The 13599-nt window shown below is 40.1% G+C and overlaps 1 protein-coding gene across 5 annotated transcripts in view; it reads left to right on the plus strand.

The window, feature by feature from the left end:
• The first annotated feature begins 3444 nt into the window (after positions 1–3444).
• Positions 3445–13599, plus strand: part of PSIP1 (PC4 and SRSF1 interacting protein 1) — a 38367-nt gene continuing 28212 nt past the window's right edge. For all 5 annotated transcript variants that reach the window (XM_068973536.1, XM_068973539.1, XM_068973538.1 and 2 more), the window contains exons 1-2: positions 3445–3549; positions 6375–6451. In XM_068973536.1, the coding sequence (XP_068829637.1) occupies positions 3478–3549; positions 6375–6451 (149 nt within the window). In that variant the 5' untranslated portion in view covers positions 3445–3477. The remainder of the gene's footprint in view (positions 3550–6374; positions 6452–13599) is intronic.

The raw sequence follows: 13599 nt of genomic DNA on the forward strand, positions 1-13599 counted from the left end.
TGGTTTGAATATTGTATTTTCTTCTTGCAACTTCCCATTGCTCCTCTAATTTCTTGCTCTACTTTTTCTGGCATCCACACTAAGAAGGCTGACTATGGGGGAGGGGTGCATCAAGCATGACTGGAGAGGAGCATAAGCTTACAGTAGTTTAGAAAATCTCTCCAAGTGGCTCTCATGAGCCCAACACCCCGCCTCCCTCTCCCCCTCCTCTCTTCCCCTCCCCCTCCTCTCTGGAACTGCGGCTCCCAGGGATCCTGGGCTTTTGTTCTCTAGAGGCTTAAACTACCACCTGTTTTGCCCTGACTTATTGTTTAAAGGGAATCATTCCTTGTCTACAGACTATCAAAAATCAAAATTGCCAGAACTTACAGACAGCAAGGGCTAAATTTGTACTTTTTCTCTTTTCAGTATTAACACTAAAACATCAATGCTTTCATATTTTCCCTCTATTTTCCATTTCTTTTCTGAGGATCTCCTGGCTCCCAGTAATCACTCTCTCTTTACTTATTGATACTATCATAAAGCATTAATATAAATGATCTTTTAATATTAATTGTAATTTATCTATTAATATATACCTGTCTTCCCTACTTGATATTAAGTACCTATGGTCTGTAATGTCTTCTACAGCAGTAGTTTCTCAAACTTGAATTTGCCTAAGAATCTTGTTAAAACACAGATTCTGATTTAGCAGGACTGGGGAGGGGCTGAGTTTCTTCTAACAAATTCCAGGTGAAACCCCTGGACCACACTTGGAGTTGCAAAGCCTCACTGGATTTAGAACAAAGCGGGTGCACATGAGATGGTTGCTGGAGGATGCCTTGGTTTCTCCTACTCAGTGCTTGGAATTTTTCTTCAATGCATCTTTCTCCACTTTTTCCTGTGCACTATTTATGACTAACTGACAATTACTTCTTTGTGTACTTAGCTGTGCCCTTCCTTCCCTCTTTCATAGTCAACAGTCTCGTCCAGAAACCAGTCACTTAGGGAGTACAACAGAAATCTTCAGCCTTGTTCTACTGTCATCTACTTTGTAGCAAGCAAGGTTAACTTTTTAAGGAATCATCTTTACCTTTGTTGCTGAGTAAACTATAGTAGCTTCCTGGTATGTATCATATCAAACTCAAATTTAGAATGAGAAGCTTCAAAACATGCCTCCAATCCTTCCTTCTCTTTTGCCACTCAAGTTTCTCTTTTGCAGCACATGGAGCCCTTCGCATGTTGCCGAGGTATGAGTCAGTCTCCTGCAAGACATTTTGCATTGGGAATGTCTTCTTTCATTCTTTTTAAAGGCCAATGCATATCTCTTAAAAATTCTCAATTTTTACCGACTTAATATGAAGCATTATTTGACTTATTCCCAATTGTGAATTCTTTGTTTAGAGAAGTATGAGCTATATACTTTTATTTACATATTTTAATATTTTTATACTTTTTTCATATTTTCATTTAGTTGTAAATGAGAACTGTCCATACTTCTTGTTCATTGTCCTACCCTTAGCATCTAAGAGTGCTTGAGACTTAGTAGGTACTTTGGGTAAGGGGACCCTCAATGAAGGATGAAACAAAATTTAAGATCAGTTTGTAACAGTTTTCAAAATGCTTTCATTGCTACATTTATTGGGAACCTGGGTGAATTTTAATGGTTAAATAAGACAATTCTGGTGTTCTGATACAGTTAAAATATCAAAATATCAACTTACATCAGAAGGCTGGACTTAATTACAACCAACTTATTAAAAATGTATTGGCTAAAGGATGAAAAAATTTTAGAAATCCTTTGAAGAATATTTTGAGAGAGAAACATTTGAGGTTTAGTGCCACCTACCAGCTACCATTTTACTAGGAAAATAAAATTTATATGCAGCCAAATTTTGGTAATGCCCAAACCCACATCCTATCTAAATGGCTTAATGCTTTCCTGTCATTGTTTTCTAGCCTGCAGGTTTTGCATTCGTTAGGATTTCATATTTCTTAATAGTTCTTGGTGCTTTAAATTTAAAAGAAATGAGGCTTTCTCATATTACAATTTCAAGGAAAAGGAGACTGCAGGGCCCCTTCAGCGAGGTTTAAGAGGCCTGCAAGCTGCACACCGTGCAACCGCCTCATGCTCCGATTTCATCTATGGGTTTTTGTACAGTTCTTTTTTGGATGGTGCAAACAGCGCAAGTGCAGCATTAAAAACCTCTCCACCCTGGGAAACGACGCAAGAACACGCAGCTTTCGGCTGCCAGGTTCTCTCAACACACAGCCTAGGGCTGGAGGCCCGGACACCCGCCCCCAAATCCCGTCCACAACAATCGTTTCCTCCCTCCCCGCCTTTTACATACAGTACACATACAAATACACACACGCAGAGCAGCCAGCAGGGGCGGGCCGGGCCCGACCACTCCGCAAACCGGAGGGGGGAGCCACAGCGGGTCGAACTGTTTGCACCCACTTCTTTGTTCTTCGGACCCGTCTCTCTCTCCATCAGGCTGCAAACGTTGGGAAAAAGCGAACTTGGGGATCTAGGGTGTCCTGAAGCTCCGCGCTGAGGCTACACACCTTTGGCGGGTGCTGCGTTATCTCCCCCTCCGTCGGCGAGCAGTTGGTCCCGCCCCAGTGCTAGCGGGCGCCGAGCGGGAGCCGCGCGGGAGCAGCGCAGCGGCGGCGGCGGCGGCGGTTGTTATTCGGAGCCGTTGAGACGGCTCTGCGGCAGCTGGTGGCGCAGGTGGCTTGCGTGGACGCGGACAGAGGCGGCCGGCCCGCCACCGCAGCCTCAGCGCCCGCGGCCCGGGCAGGTGAGCGGGCGGCGGGGACTCGCCCCGCCCCCCCCTCGGTGGCCTCACTCCTGGCTCTAGCTGGGAAGTGGCCGCGGCCCGCCGGGGAGTCGCGGTTCGGCCCGGGGCTGCGACCGTCGGGAAGAAGGCTGTGGGAGAGGCCGTGTGTGGATGGAAGGGCAACGTTCCCCTGCCTTTTGCCATCTTTTTTTTCCCCCCTCCTCCTCTCGCCGACCTCCCTCCCTCTTGGGGCTTCAGCTTCGGGGGAAAAAAAAGACTGAGGAACGATGGGGCGGGAGCAAGGGGAATAGGGGACTGAGAAGCATCTCTGCCTCAGGTGGTGGCGTCTTTTCGGTCGTGGAGCGGTGGACCTTGCGAAGCCTGGAGGGGTAGCTCGGGCTGCGGAGGCCGCGCAGTCCCGGGCAAGGAGCGGGAGGCGGCTCTCCCCCTCACTCTCCCACCCCCCACCCTTGCCCCTCCGCGGGCCTCCCCTCCCCCTCCCCCGTCGCTCCCCGCACGGCCCCTCCCTCCGGGTTTCTGAGCTTTAACCGCCCTCGGTGCTCTCCCTCGCAGGCGCGTCGGGGCACCCCGAGGCATCCTCCCCCTCCCGCCACCGCGGGAGCCGCGGCTCCCGTCCGCCCTCCCGCATCCCCTCACAGTCCGCACCGCCGCACCTCCTCCTTGGGCTTCGGACCCTCGGCCTCGCCCCTGAAACATGACTCGCGACTTCAAACCTGGGGACCTCATCTTCGCCAAGATGAAAGGTTATCCTCATTGGCCAGCTCGAGTAAGTGATTTTTAGCCTTCGCGTTTAGCGGTGCTACCTTCCTCAGAGGCCTACTTCCTACCCTTTTCTCTTTTTTTTCCCCCTCCTCGTATCCTTTCTCTCCCTCGGTTTCCTTTAGTCTCATGTGTAACCTGATCTTTTTAGTTCTTTGCCCACTAATTTTCTATGCAATTTAAAAATACAGGTGTTTTGGCATACTTAGGTGTTTTCCTATGGTTGTTGACAGACTTTGGCAGGTTTTCTTAATAGGAAATATTTAAAGATGATGCCATTCTTGTTCCATTGTAGGTGAAAACAAATACGGATTTTTTGTTTAAAAAAAATTGGGGGCTTCCCTGGTGGCTCAGACGGTAAAGAATCTGCGACATTTTCTTAATTTTGAATAAAATCCAAAATAGCAATGGAATCTATGCAAACTATTGGGTGTCAAAAGGTTGTATGGAATTAAATTGAATTCATAGGTATTCTTTCCTGTTTTATCGTTAATGAGACCTTCTGGATTGACTGGTTCAATGAAAGCTAGGACTGGGTATTCTAGAAAATTTTACAATAAAGGAGCATCAGAGAAACTCTGGAAAATTCGTTTTCAAGTTTTTATTGGTGAAGTTTGCCTTATGACCTTGAAGAAGTTGTTCCACCTCTGATTGTTTCCCATAGGTGAAAGGAAGAGTAAACCCACATTCCTTAGTTCGCATGTAGTACAGAGAGGTGATTCAGAGCTCAGGATTTTTTGTGACATTTAGGAATTGAGACTTTTAAAAGCACCATTTTCAGAAAAAAGATCTTTTAGCTTATAGTAGGACTGGGGTTCTAATATAGTGATAGAACCTGAAAAAGGTTGAACTCAGTAAGCTCAAGAGCCTTTATAAATATACACATGATATTCTAAAGCTGTAATTTCCACTAATTTACTCTTTTTTGAGGAGTGTGTTTCTTAAAGATAATTAAATCCTATAGTTTTAATTATGTCAGCTGGGAGGAAAGATAAGCCATTGGTTACAGAGAATCATGGAGTTGCTGAGTGCTATCCAAGTGTAAAATGTTCACCATTTCTTAATTTTTCCCATCCAGCTGTAAGTCAGGTTTATAGATTTCCTTCCAGCCTGGAAAGAATTTTTTCCCACTAGTCTATTAAGTCTACCTTTTCAGTCTTAGTGGAAAAATCCTTAATCATAATTCTTGTCTGTATATTTGACACTTTGTTTCCTTTGTGATCACTTTATTTTAATGCTGTGTGCATTCTTTGACTTCCAAATAGATTGTAAAGTTCTCAGAGCGATAGATGTAAACTGAATTTCCTTATCATCCCCACCCCCCATCCTTCGTATATAAGTCATGCACTAAAAAACTATTTCATGTTTAAGTGGAGGATAGGCAAACTGAGAAGGTTTAAGGCTCGTCCAAGATAACATTTTTTGTGGTTAGATTAACGCATGATTATTTTGAGGTGTTAGAAAATTCGAGGTTATGGGATACATCTTCATTCAAACTTCTATGTAGCAGTGTAGTTTAAAACCAAATGGAAACTCTTTAAAAATCACTCTTCTAAATCATCTTCCCCGCATGGTTCAGTCTGTTAGGTGACTAACAGTGCTAGTAAAAGCAAAATAAGGTAGCTTCAGGAGGGCCAGGGTGTTTTATTTAATAAATGCTGCATTTACCAATTCGTATTGAAATGGAAAATTTTAGTCTCTTTTATTTTACCCTTTTTTTCTTAGAAACAGTCACGTTTAGATTTGATATTGTCTGTGTCACACACACATATATATATATATGTGAGGAAATTAAGTTCCTAAGGGTGTTGGGTGCTAATGATTCTTATTGATGGCTGAAACCTTCAGACTACCAACCAGTGAAGTCACCCTCATGGTCTTTTCTTAAACCATTTCTTTATGATCATACATAAGGAGCATAGTAGGTCTTCTGTTGGTTATACCCTTCTTAACAAAGTCAACAGATTTTTAAAAATTGAAATGTCTTTGAAATCTTGAAAGGAATGAAATAGAAATTTATTTCTATTCTAATTTTATTTCTATTTCTAGAAATGTATTATGAAATTTAAGTAAATAATGAAGTAGAAATGTTAAATTCTGGCTAAGTACTACTGTCTGATGGCCTTAACTCTGATAAGAAAGTAACAACTATTATAGATGTGTTTGACATAGCAGTACCTGATACCGTCTTCCTTACTTAATTAGAAGTATTAAAATGTTAAAAGAGAAATGAAAAAGGAATAGGTAATCTCATGTTACTCAGCCATGTAGGTCTAAGATGTTTTCATAAGTATATGTTTCAGATTTGGAAAAGTACTGCTTTCACCTTTTTAATGTCTGATTTTACATTACTCCAGTATTTGGATAGCCTCTCTATGGAAATAGCATTTAAAATTTTTGAACAGATTCATAATTCCTTATCTGGAGTACTTAGGGGCAGATTTATGTGAACATTCAGAATTTTGGGGTTTTAGAATGGTAGTGATGGTCCACATACGGTACATCTTTCTGTGATAAGGTCTAGGATGGCAAATGATAATCTAACACGATATTTCTGCAGAGAAGCATCAGTAGAAATGCTATATGGATAAAAGAAATGATGGAATAGCTTCAGTTTCTATGCAGGTTTTGCCGTCACATGAGTTTTGAGAAATATACTGGTTTTCTGAGCTTCTTGAGTTTCAGAACTAGAGATAAGGGATTGTGGACCTGTAGAACTGGTCCATTTCATAGCAGATACCCTTTTGGATGTCTTGTTTTCAGTTTACTCTGGTGTGTTTAAGTGTGTATGATTCAGAACATTTTAATTTTTCTGGTCTTTCTTCTTTTTAGGTAGATGAAGTTCCTGATGGAGCTGTAAAACCACCCACAAACAAACTACCGATTTTCTTTTTTGGAACTCATGAGACGTAAGTCCTTTTAGTTCTAAAGGCAAATCAGAGTTAATATAGCAGGTTCATTGGGTATATAACGAAGAGCAAGTAGGGGTTAATTAAGAGAGAAAATAATAAAGTAACAGAAAACATTAAAATCATCTTTGAACTTGGAAAAAAGTCTTCACGTGTCCCTTTTAAATTTATTTTTATGTTAAATTACACACTGCAGGTTTAACTGTTACTGGCATGGACGTCCTTAATCATAAAAGATGTAGATTGATCCTCTCAGCAGTCAGAAAATAACTGATGAATGAGAAAGTGTGTAAGGAAAGTTTTAACAAGGTGTTCAGTATTCATATTTAGTGTAATTAGTGCTTTTTGTAATGATGACCTGACACCCTATTTTAGGCTTTGTGATTTTAGCCACACTAATGGTATATTGTGGGAAAGGTGAAAAGAAATCTGAATAGTTCCTTCTCTGTGTATTTGTATGATTCTGGGAGCTACTGTTGTTACTGCTCTGCTGTCCCTGGTGGATTTCTGGGCAGAAACTGATTTGGAGAAGCAAATTAATTTCTCAGACATTGTAGCTGAATACTGAACTGTTACTTCTAGGTGCGGAGGATTAATCCAGGGGCTATCTCATTAATTATGAAAAATAATATTACTACATGCCTATATTTTAATAGCCTTACAAGTAGCATATAACCTCACCAGTTTTGAACTTTAGGTTTAGAATTTGCAGTAATTTTGGTAGACTTGTTTACCTGGGTTCAGGTTAAACAAAACTGGGGTTACTCTAGGTAAAATTATATAATGGTATGGACCTAACAGAAGCAGAAGATATTAAGAAGAGGTGGCAAGAATACACAGAAGAACTGTACAAAAAAGATTTTCACGACCCAGATGATCATGATGATGTGATCACTCACCTAGAGCCAGACATCCTGAAATGTGAAGTCAACTGGGCCTTAGAAAGCATCACTATGAACAAAGCTAGTGGAGGTGATGGAATTCCAGTTGAGCTGTTTCAAGTCCTGGAAGATGATGCTGTGAAAGTGCTGCACTCAATATGCCAGCAAATTTGGAAAACTCAGCAGTGGCCACAGTTCTGGAAAAAGTCAGTTTTCATTCCAATCCCAAAGAAAGGCAATGCCAAAGAATGCTCAAACTACCACAAAATTGCAGTCGTCTCACACGCTAGTAAAGTAATGCTCAAAATTCTCCAAGCCAGGCTTCAATAATATGTGAACTGTGAACTTCCAGATGTTCAAGCTGGTTTTCGAAAAGGCAGAGGAACCAGAGATCAAATTGCCAACATCCACTGGATCATGGAAAAAGCAAGAGAGTTCCAGAAAAACATCTATTTCTGCTTTATTGACTATGCCAAAGCCTTTGACTGTGTGGATCAGAATAAACTGGAAAATTCTGAAAGAGATGGGAATACGAGACCACCTGAACTGCCTCTTGAGAAACCTGTATGCAGGTCAAGAAGCAACAGTTAGAACTGGACATGGAACAACAGACTGGTTCCAAATAGGAAAAGGAGTACATCAAGGCAGTATATTGTCACCCTGCTTATTTAACTTCTATGCAGAGTACATCATGAGAAATGCTGGGCTGGAAGAAGCACAAGCTGGAATCAAGATTGCTGGGAGAAATATAATAACCGCATACCACGCTTACGGCAGAAAGTGAAGAGGAACTAAAAAGCCTCTTGATGAAAGTGAAAGAGGAGAGTGAAAAAGTTGGCTTAAAGCTCAACATTCAGAAAACGAAGATCATGGCATCTGGTCCCATCAGTTCATGGCAAATAGATGTGGAAACAGTGTCAGACTTCATTTTTTGGGCTCCAAAATCACAGCAGATGGTGATTGCAACCATGAAATTAAAAGACACTTGCTCCTTCGAAGGAAAGTTATGACCAACCTAGATAGCATATTGAAAAGCAGAGACATTACTTTGCCAACAAAGGTCCATCTAGTCAAGGCTATGGTTTTTCCAGTGGTCATGTATGGATGTGAGAGTTGGACTGTGAAGAAGGCTTAGCGCCGAAGAATTGATGCTTTTGAACTGTGGTGTTGCAGAAGACTCTTGAGAGTCCCTTGTACTGCAAGGAGATCCAACCAGTCCATTCTGAAGGAGATCGGTCCTGGGTGTTCATTGGAAGGAATGATGCTAAAGCTGAAACTCCAGTACTTTGGCCACCTCATGTGAAGAGTTGACTCATTGGAAAAGACTGATGCTGGGAGGGATTGGGGGCAGGAGGAGAAGGGGACGACAGAGGATGAGATGGCTGGATGGTATCACCGACTCATTGGACACGAGTTTGAGTGAACTCCGGGAGTTGGTGATGGACAGGGAGGCCTGGCATGCTGCAATTCATGGGGTCACAAAGAGCCGGACACGACTGAGCAACTGAACTGAACTGAAGAGTGTCTACAATGACAACATTTGTTTAACATTGCTTAGCTACTATATGAACTTCCAAAAAAATTTTTTAAATAGCTTTATATGTAATTTACATCATAAAGTTGTGTAAAGTGTAAACTTTAGTGGGTGTTAGTATATTTACTTCCATAACCGTTAGCAGTCACTCTTCATTTCCTGCCCCCTGGGCCTAGATACCCATTAGTTTACTATCTGTCTAGACTTGCCAGTTCTTGACATTTCATATTAGTGACATCATGCAGTGCCACATAATTGTCTTCTTTAAAATCCAGTTTTGAGTTCAGAATTGTGTTGGCCTTCAGAATTACTTTGAGTATAAAAATTTGAATATACTTTGAATATAAAAATTTAATTTAAAAATGAGTTTCTGATTATCTGGGATAATCTACCATTTAAAACTTCCATAAATTCAATAGGGAAGGTATCTTTTAATGAAAAATTGTGTAATGTCTATTGGAATAAGGGTTTTTAAAGTGTGATCCCAGGTTAAGCTGCACCCTACATGGAAACAGCACCTGGGAACTTTAGATAGGCATGCAAGTTTCTGGACCCCACCCACCTAAGATTCAGTGAATCAGAAATGGAGGTGTGGAGCCCAGCAGTCTATTTTAAGTAGCCTTCCAGATAATTGGAATGCATGCGAAGATTGAATACTAACTATATCAGAGTAATGTGAGTTAGACATTCCCTAGAATTTCTATGTATCCTTATAGTGTTATAGACCTGGAGAAGGAGATGGCAAGTAAAACTCTGTGGACACAGAAGCCTGGCAGTCTACAGTCCATGGGGTTGCAAAGAGTTGGACATGACCGAGTGACTAACACATAGTATTATAGAACACATAGTCATTCTTATCTTAAATTTAGAAGAATGATCATCCCTTCCTCAACATTTAAAAATGAGGATTTTTATGTTGTAAATATCTGTAGATTATAAATCAAAACAGACTATGCCAAAGAACTAAATTTTCATAAGCATTGTTTGGTTAATAACATAACCGTGGTATTATTTAGTGGGAAATGAAGATGGTGAATTACTAATATTCAAAAATTAGAATATATTCAGGAAATTAAGCTAATGATATTAAGTTTTCATTTCAAAATGTACTTGTTTTTGTGCCTCAGTGATCTCATAAATAAACTGTTACCTTTGGAAAGGCAGTGCTCTTGTATCTGTTAGTCTGGTGGCTTAACGTTTTGGTATTTAAGGTTAATTTTTAGAAACTGAATTGCGGTGAGTGTTTGCCTTTTTCCCCTTCAGGATTTGGGAGGGCGGTTATTTGAACCTTTCTGTTTGGAATTTGCATAAGTTGGAGTTTAATCCAGGAGCCTGTAGTTAAGAAGATGGGAAAAGAAGAACATGGAAGAAGAAATGACAATTAGAAAACTAGATATTCATAAAAGTGAAAAGTAGTGTTAGTCACTTAGTCATGGTCAGCTCTTTGTGACCCCATAGAACCTGGCAGGCTCTCCTGTCCATGGAATTCTCTGAGCCACCAGGGAAGCCTAGTTATTTGTAACTGATTTGTAAATTGAATTTTTTTTTTTTTATTGTGAAGTTAGAGCAGAATCCCTTTGTAACTGCATTCATTTCCTGAGCTGCAAGCATTTGATTTTTCATAATTTTTTATGCCTTTCATAGTTAATTTATCCACCAAAGTTTTGAACACTATTTAACAGTGAGCTCTTAAACATATACCAAACATGATGGGCTACTAGATGTCGTAAAACTAATATATTGGAAACAGATTCTTGTAAATGAGACTGACAAAGATGGAGTGCTTTTTGCTGGAGCCAAAAATCTTAGTGTTATCCTTGATTTCTTATAGTCTTATCTTTTTCCTCCCCACATCTAGTCAGTCAGCAAGTCTTAATTCTTTTCCTTTAATATGAATTCTGATCTGCTTTCTTCTACTCCTCTATGGCAACTTAAGTTCAAGCCACAGTTACTCTTAGGAATAGTGTCCTGTCTCTATCTTGGGCTCAGCTTTCACTCTTCATATATAGTCAGAGTGATCTTGATATTTCAGTCAGATCATGTCATTTTCTCTGTCCAGAGCCTTTCAGTGACCTCCTTGTTAACCTTAGCAACAGACAAAACCCCCAAATTCTGTGTGTAAATGCTGTTGTTAAATTCTTACTTTTTGGCTGTGCTGCAAGGGATGTTGGAATCTTTCTTTGTTCCCTGACCACAAATCAGACCTGTGCCCCCTGCATTGGAAGCTCAGTGTTTCTTTTATTTTTGGTTTTTTAAATTTCATTTGGGATCTAATTAAGGTATTATTGTGTTTTTTGCCATACACTGACGTGAGTCAGCCACCGGTGTGCATGTGTCCCCCATCCCGAACACCCCCTCCCACACCCCTCCCCATCTCATCCCTCTAGGTTGTCCCAGTGCACTGGCTTTGAGTGCCCTGTTTCATGCATCAAGCTTGGACTGGTGATCTATTTCACATATGGTAATATATATGTTTCAGTGCTATTCTCTCAAATCATCCCGCCCTCGTCTTCTCCCACAGAGTCCAGAAGTCTTTTCTTTCTATCTGTGTATCTTGCTCTTTCTCATATAGGGTCGTCATTACCATCTTTCTAAATTCCATATATATGTGTTAATATACTGTATTTGTGTTTTTCTTTCTGACTTACTTCACTCTGTATAATAGGCTCCAGTTTCATCCATCTTACTAGAATTGATTCAAATGCATTCTTTTTAATAGCTGAGCAATATTCCATTATGTATATGTACCACAACTTTCTTATCCATTCATCTGCTGATGGACATCTAGGTTGCTTCCATGTCCTGGCTATTATAAACAGTGCTGTGATGAACATTGGGGTACATGTGTCGCTTTCAATTCTAGTTTCCTCGGTGTGTATGCCCAGCAGTGGGATTGCTGGGTCGTATGGCAGTTCTGTTTCCAGTTTTTTAAGGAATCTCCACACTGTTCTCCATAGTGGCTGTACTAGTTTGCATTCCCACCAACAGTGTAAGAGGGTTCCCTTTTCTCCACACTCTCTCCAGCATTTATTGTTTGTTGACTTTTTGATAGCAGCCATTCTGACTGGTGTGAGATGGTACCTCATTGTGGTTTTGATTTGCATTTCTCTGATAATGAGTGATGTTGAGCATCTGTATGTCTTCTTTGGAGAAATGTCTATTTAGTTCTTTGGCCCATTTTTTGATTAGGTCTCTTATTTTTCTGGAGTTGAGCTACATGAGCTGTTTGTATATTTTTGAGATTAATTCTCCGTCAGCTGCTTTGTTTGCTATTGTTTTCTCCCATTCTGAAGGCTGTCTTTTCACCTTGCTTATAGTTTCCTTCATTTTGCAAAAGCTTCTAAGTTTAATTAGGTCACATTTGTTTATTTTTGCTTTTATTTCCATTACTCGGGGAGGTGGGTCATAGAGGATCTTGCTGTGATTTATGCCAGAGAGTGTTTTGCCTATGTTTTCCTCTAGGAGTTTTATAGTTTCTGGTCTTACATTTAGATCTTTAATCCATTTTGAGTTTATTTTTGTGTATGGTGTTAGAAAGTGTTCTAGTTCCATTCTTTTACAGGTGGTTGACCCGTTTTCCCAGCACTGCTTGTTAAAGAGATTGTCTTTTCTCCATTGTATATTCTTGCCGCCTTTGTCAAAGATAAGATTTCCATAGGTGTGTGGATTTATCTCTGGGCTTTCTGTTCTGTTCCATTATCTATATTTCTGTCTTTGTGGCAGTACCATATTGTCTTGATGACTGTAGAAGCTCAGTCTTAACCACTGAACCACCAGGCAAGTCCCTACAAGTGCTGTTTCATAACACCCTGTGTGAACTAGTTAGTCTTAACCTCTCCAACCTCATCACATTTTCTTTTTTACTGTTACACAGATGTATCTTGTCTCAGGTCCTTCCTGGTTCAAGACCTATCTTTCCCAACAAAGAGAAAACAGATTTTCAGTCATTTAGCTCTTAGCTCATATCCTCTTTTTTTATGCTTATTTTTCCATTACAGTGATGACTAAATTTTTTTTTCCTTTCCTTCACCTACAAATGAAAAGCTTGGAGAGCAGGAACCTTATCTGTCTTGTTTATCATTATTGATTTAAGTACCCGGCACATAGTAGCTGTTAAATAAATATTTGGTAATAGACTGAAAGCTCTATGACCTAGATAAAATCAATTTGTTGATGATGAATTTGCTGTCCATTAGCTAGCATTTCTATAGTGTTTAGGACAGCTGGATTAGAAGAGTGCCTTTGAATCCTGCCTTTTATCTATCTGCTCTATGACCTTGAGCAGGTTTACTTAGCCTTGTCCTTCTCTTCCCTGTAAAATGGGAACAATAAAATACTCTACCTTAGAATTCGAGGTGCAGATAAGATACTACATGAAAGATGCTTAAAACAGTGCTTGGCATGTATTAAACACAAAATGTCAACTATTAGGAATTAAAAATAATGTTGCATATTATTTTTCCACAACTTGTAAGTATGCTTATTAGATTGTTTGCAGTGCAGTTTGTTTTGCTGGCTAATTATCATTGTTAATTGAGGGAATACTCTCATCCAGGTCTACTTATTTCTCTAAAGTCTAGAAATTTTTAAATGAAGATAGTGTTTTTGCCACTTTATTTCTTTACTGCTCTTAATTCAAAGATGTTAGATGCTCAATTCTAGGAACTTTGAAACTATCCATAACAGGTTGTTTCAAAACCTGCCTAATATACAGTTATTAGGAGTGAAGGTGA

This window comes from Capricornis sumatraensis, chromosome 6 (assembly GCF_032405125.1).
Source record: "Capricornis sumatraensis isolate serow.1 chromosome 6, serow.2, whole genome shotgun sequence".
Lineage (NCBI taxonomy): Eukaryota > Metazoa > Chordata > Mammalia > Artiodactyla > Bovidae > Capricornis > Capricornis sumatraensis.